The 6,000-nt window shown below is 39.7% G+C and overlaps 1 protein-coding gene across 1 annotated transcript in view; it reads right to left on the bottom strand.

Annotated features, from left to right (window-relative positions):
- Nucleotides 1-920: 920 nt before the first annotated feature.
- GCN1 (GCN1 activator of EIF2AK4) overlaps nucleotides 921-6,000 on the bottom strand; it is a 108,273-nt gene continuing 103,193 nt past the window's right edge. Inside the window, exons 56-57 of the mRNA XM_089655594.1 lie at nucleotides 3,731-3,949; nucleotides 921-1,529 (exon numbers count right to left, since the gene is read on the bottom strand). Coding sequence (XP_089511720.1) covers nucleotides 1,404-1,529; nucleotides 3,731-3,949 — 345 coding nt within the window. The 3' untranslated portion in view covers nucleotides 921-1,403. The remainder of the gene's footprint in view (nucleotides 1,530-3,730; nucleotides 3,950-6,000) is intronic.

Below are 6,000 nucleotides of genomic sequence, written 5' to 3'. Positions count from 1 at the left end.
ATGTAGCAGAATACATTTTGACCTAAATTTATAACTAACTTTGAGTTTACTATATATTTTTTATAGCTGAAAGTAAAAATTTTTGGCCTTTTTTTGTTTATAGCGTGAAAAATAAAAACAGATGATCAAATACCACAGAAAAAAAGCTCTATTTGTGTGAAAAAAAGGACGTAAATTTTGTTTGGGTGCAGCATTGCATGACCGCGCAATTATCAGTTGAATTAGTGCAGCGCCGAGTAGCAAAAAGAGGCCTGGCCATTAAGGGGGGTAAATCTTCTGGAGCTCAAGTGGTTAAACTATACATTCCTGGGAAAGTCTACCACATATGTATAAAATGACTTAAAAACAGTTTAAATCCCACAGAATTCGATGGACAGTTGGATGAATTGTGAAACTTTTTCAAGACTAAATTTGTACATTCTGATTTAACGCCAGTAGATATCCTATGATCTAGATCAGTGGTTCTAAAACTGCAGTCGCTGGGCTGGATGCACCCTTGGCTTGCCTTTTTCTAGCCCCTGGGGCACTGTTACCCCACTGACACCAACGATGAGGCACAATTCCTCGCATCAACAATTGGCCTTAATTCCACCCACTGATATTAACAATGAAGCCATATTCTTCCAACTTATACCAATGACAAGACACTATTCCTTCCTTATACTGACCACAGGTGTTATGTCATTTTTTTTTTTTTTTCTTACTCCAACTGACCACAAGGCTTGAGACATTGCCTGCTCCCACTGATACCAGGGCATTTCTACTCCCACTGGCCACAGTCCACCCCTTCTATAGTCTGCAGGACAGTAGCCTGACCCTTTTCTTTATAAAATTTGGAGACCCTGATCTAGATGACAAAAAACATTCAGAAATATGACCAACAGTTCCATTTTATCCAAAACCAATGGTAAGTGTGACAATTTCATTTCAACAAATTATTTTAATCCATATTTGTTGTACATGTATTTTTTAGCAACTCTTGGAAATGCTGCATGGATAAAGAAACTTAAGTTTTCATTAAACATTTAGAAAGCCAAAAGTTTTAATTGTCTCCATGCACTACACAATAAGTGCATATTCAGAAACAAAACATTTCAAGGAAACCTGTCTAAGAAGAAATATGTAGGCATTACTGGTCTTCTGAAAATGCCAGCTGCTTGGCTGTCATGCTGACCCAATGCCTTCATTACGGAGCTGGAACAAGTAGAGAGAGATAAACAAGTCAGAATTGTTGAAAAGTTGCTTAACTTGCAGCATGCTTATTCCAGATCTGTGACTCCAAAGTAGGCCTAAGCCAGCCAGGCAACTAGCATCCTCAGATAGCAGCCCTCAAATTTTTATTCTGACAGGCATATTTAATAGATATTGAGGAGAAATGTTGATACAACAGTTAAGATTCCTAATCACGTCAAAATAGTTTCATCAATCTGTTCATCGGAGTCGGGCTGAGCCGCAAGCTTCTTCAGGGACCTGCGTTGACATTCATTTAGCATATCTAGGCTGGCTGTGTCCAGTATCTTAGTCATATCCTGTTGAAAATGAAAAAATATAAATTGGATGATGGTGAATATTTTAAGGAATGTATCATTATAACAGTAAGGGAAAATTACTATATAGCAACACGATTACGTTGGTCAACAAACAAGTTCCTGAAATACACAAATTGCCACCAGAAAGCCATTTCTATACCTTATATTGGGACACCTGCCTTTATACCCACATGCACTTTAATGGCGTCCCAGTCTTGGTCCGTAGGGTTCAATATTGAGTTGGCCCACCCTTTGCAGCTATAACAGCTTCAACTCATCTGGGAAGGCTGTCCACAAGGTTTAAGAGTGTGTCTATGGGAATGTTTGACCATTCTTCCAGAAGCGCATTTGTGAGGTCAGGCACTGATGTCAGACAAAAAAGGTCTGGCTCACAGTCTCCTCTATAATTCATCCCAAAGGTGTTCTATTGGGTTGGGATCAAGACTCTGTGCAGGCCAGTCAAGTTCCTCCACCCCAAACTTGCTCATCCATGTCTTTATGGACCTTGCTTTGTACATTGGTGTGCAGTCATGTTGGAACAGGAAGGGGCCATTCTCAAACTGTTCCCACAAAGTTGGCAGCATGAAATTGTCCAAAATATCTTGGTATGCTGACGCCTTAGAAATTCCCATTACTGGAACTAAGGGGTCAAGCCCAACCCCTGAAAAACAACCCCACACCATAATCCCCCCTCCACCAAACTTTACACTTGGCACAATTCAGTCAGGCAAGTACTGTTCTCCTGGCAACTGCCAAACCAAGACATGTCCATCGGATTGTCAGACAGAGAAGCGTGATTCATCACTCCAGAGAACACGTCTCCACTGCTCCAGAGTCCAGTGGTGGCGTGCTTTACACCACTGCATCCAACGCTTTGCATTACACTTGGTGATGTAAGGCTTGGATGCAGCTGCTCGGCTATGGAAACTTATTCTATGATGCTCTCTACGCACTGTTGTGCTAATCTAAAGGTGACACAAAGTTTGGGGGTCTTTAGCTATTGACTCTGCAGACAGTTGGCTTCAGCATGCGCTGACCCCGCTCTGTCATTTTACGTGGCCTACCACTTCGTGGCTGTGTTGCTGTTGTTCCCAGTTGCTTCCACTTTGTTATAATAGCACTAACAGTTGACTGTGGAATATTTAATAGTAAGGAAATGTCAAGGATAGACTTGCACAGGTGGCAACCTATCACGGTACCACACTTGAATTCACTGAGCTCCTGAGAGCGGCCCATTCTTTCACAAATGTTTGTAGAAGCAGTCTGCATGCCTAGGTGCTTGATTTTATACACCTGTGGCTATGGAGGTGACTGGAACACACAAATCCAATGATATGGAGGGGTGTCCCAATACTTAGACCAATATAGTGTAGCTCCAGATGTCTACTACCAGAAATTACTGGAATAATTTAAGCCATATATGACTGGATATACTAGTTTAACATGTATGTTTCTGGACCAAGCCTTATTCCAGGACTATGCACCCAAATAATGTTACCGAAATGTGATAGCTTATGTAAAATTGCAAGCAGAGTTTTACATTAGGACTATTTTTATTGTCATATTTAAAGCAAACCTGCCTGGCCATTCAGAGCAAACTAACTGGTTTAGGGTACACTAGGCACGTTCCCTTAATTGCACTGACATAAAAAAAGTCTCACAAAAATCACTGTATACATTTTAGGTTATCTCTGCATCAAATACCGAAAACTAAAGCTCCCCTCTCTCATTCTGTTGTCGAAGCTCATAGAGACTCATTCAGACACCCAGTACTGCACTGTGAGGGGCAAAGGAGCAAGTCCCTTGCTCCTCCAAATTCAGAAATGCCAGGTTTTTTGTAAATCTCCCACAACCAAACTGAGCAATTGGGTACCAAGTGGAAATAAGTATAAGCAGTGTAAAATGCCTGCTATTCAGCAAACCTGTTTCTCAACTACGGTAAAGTAAAATATAGAATCACTCTAAGTAACTTGACATATTCAACACCTGAAAAGTAAGACTTTGTATGAAGTAGACAACCATTTAAACACGGATTATTTCCACATACACAACTAGATCTCTTTGACAGAGGATTTCCATAAACACCATGTTTTTAGGTATTCGGGCATTTTGCAGCCCATTGTTTTAATGGACCTAGGAATATCTGATGTTCATCCATCAGTATCATGTGCAAGCACCCTTGAACACTTCAATTGCCTTACCTGAAATAGGTTAGTGCCCAGTCTCAATTTTAAAAGGTTCACTATAGCCTGGTCACTGTGTGCTCGAACACTCGTGTTTTTGTCCTTAGTGTTGTCTAGCAGCACCTTGAGTATTGGCTTGCTGGTCTGAGGATCTAATGGAGGCATATGATCTTTATTGGACCACCAGATCATCTTTTCAGAAATGAGTTTAATATCACTGTAAGGGTTCTGAAGACACTGTAGGAAAACACAAAATATTGATATTAATATGCAATCAGGAGAAAATGTTAGTAAATGTACACAAATGTTTTCTAAGTGCACAAGATTACAGAGCATGAAGCAAATGATTAACATGGTGCTAATCTATAGTTAAGACTTAATTCCTGGTATGGATTTTATTGCATGGATAGATTGGTCTAATTTGGACAAATATAAGTATGCATAGGTCATACTTGTGGGAACCTTGTGGAAACTGGAAATCACTGTAGCAGTCACCACTACTACAGTGATCACTGCTGTCTTCCGAGGCCAGTGCCGAGTGGCTGCCGTGCTGCATAGTAATCACAAACACTTGCTGGCTTGCCACAGGTGCCATTCACTGAACACCTTGCATTTATCTCAATTAATTCAGGGCATTCTCTGACTGGATGAGGTGGAGAGGCGAGTGGTTACATCATAAGTGCACAGGGAGGAAGATGATGTGGCAGAGGAAGATGCATCTTGGTGACTGCTGGTAGGATTAGAGTTTGGACGGCACAAAGGGTAGATACGAAACAGCTGCTTTATATTGCATATATTTCTTAAGTGCAAGTACCTGAAGTGGTGCTATACAGAGATACACCAGCTTCCTAGCAATGATATAAAGATCATAAGAACCAAGGGATTCCTGTGTTTTTGAGCAATGTTACCCTGTGCTGTTTGCCCATTTCGTAACAAGTGGTCAACCAAATTTGGTGAGTTCTACCACTGGTGTGCCACATGAAGGGTGTGAAGCACAGGCAATTTATCACATTGAAGATTTGCTTTCTCACCTTGTGGAGATGATTTTTAACCAATTCAATACCGGGCAATTTTACACCTTCCTGCCCAGGCCATTTTTCCGGTTTCAGCGCTCTCACACTTTGAATGACAATTGCAGTCATACAACACTGTACCCAAACTAAAATGTTATCATTTTCTTCACACAACTAGAGCTTTCTTTTGGTGGTATTTAATCACCGCTGGGGTTTTTATTTTTTGCTAAATTAACAAAAAAAGACCAAAAAGTTTGAAAAAAAAAAAAAGTTTTTCTTTGTTTCTGTTATAAAAGTTTGCAAATAAATAATTGTTCTTCATAAAATTTAGGCCAAGATGTATTCTGCTACATGTCTTTGGTGAAAATAACCCAAATTAGGATGTATTTTTTAGTTTGTAGGAAAGTTATAGAGTTCACAAACTATGGTATAGATCTGAATATTGATCAATCCTGAAGTACTGACAGCCAATCTAATTTCTTGAGGTCCAAGAATGTCAGAACAGTACAGATATCCCCAAATGACCCCTTTTTGCAAAGTAGACAGTCCGACGTACTTCATAAGAGGCAAGGCGAGTTTTTTGAAGTTTTATTTTTTTTGTCATAATTTTTCGAAAAATGAAAAAATTAAAAAAATTTGTTTCACTATTTTTTTTTTTACATATTGTCACCATTGCAGTACAGCATCATCATATACCTGGCATGGCGGTTATCAGGGACACTGACTGGTGACAGTATGCAACAAAAAAATTATATATTTTTTTAATTATTTTTTATTAAATTTTTTTACTTTTTTTTAAGATTTTTTTTTCATATTTCACTATGACCAAAGTAGTACAATGTTACCATAGTAACATTGTACTACTTTGGGGAAGTGATCAGTATTTTTTTTACACAATTTGCTTATAGCAAAGAATTACTTTGCTATAAGCAAGCATTTGCCTGAATGACATCGATTTATTCAGGGTTTTTTTTTTTTTTTTTGTGCTTAGCTGTGATTTGGCCACAGCTAATCACATGACATGTGCATGTGATTAGCTGTGACCATTCACAGCTAGGCAGTAGTATACAATGGATGGCATGAATGAAGCCATCCATTGTATACAACTGTCATGTGACCTGCTGTGATTAGTCACAGCAGGTCACAGGGTACCAGCAACGGGCCGATACTCAGATCTGTCATCGGCCGTGTCCGAGGTACACTCCGTGAGGACGTCAGAGTGACGAAAAGTGTAGGACGGAGCCTATTGGATGACGTCGGGACGTTCCCTGTGGC

Source organism: Staurois parvus, unplaced genomic scaffold, assembly GCF_062004578.1.
Source record: "Staurois parvus isolate SC_StPar_1 unplaced genomic scaffold, SC_StPar_1.0 ptg000853l, whole genome shotgun sequence".
Taxonomy (NCBI): Eukaryota; Metazoa; Chordata; class Amphibia; order Anura; family Ranidae; genus Staurois; species Staurois parvus.
The sequence above is the reverse complement of the archived record's forward strand: the minus strand, read 5'-3'. Positions and strand labels throughout refer to the sequence as shown.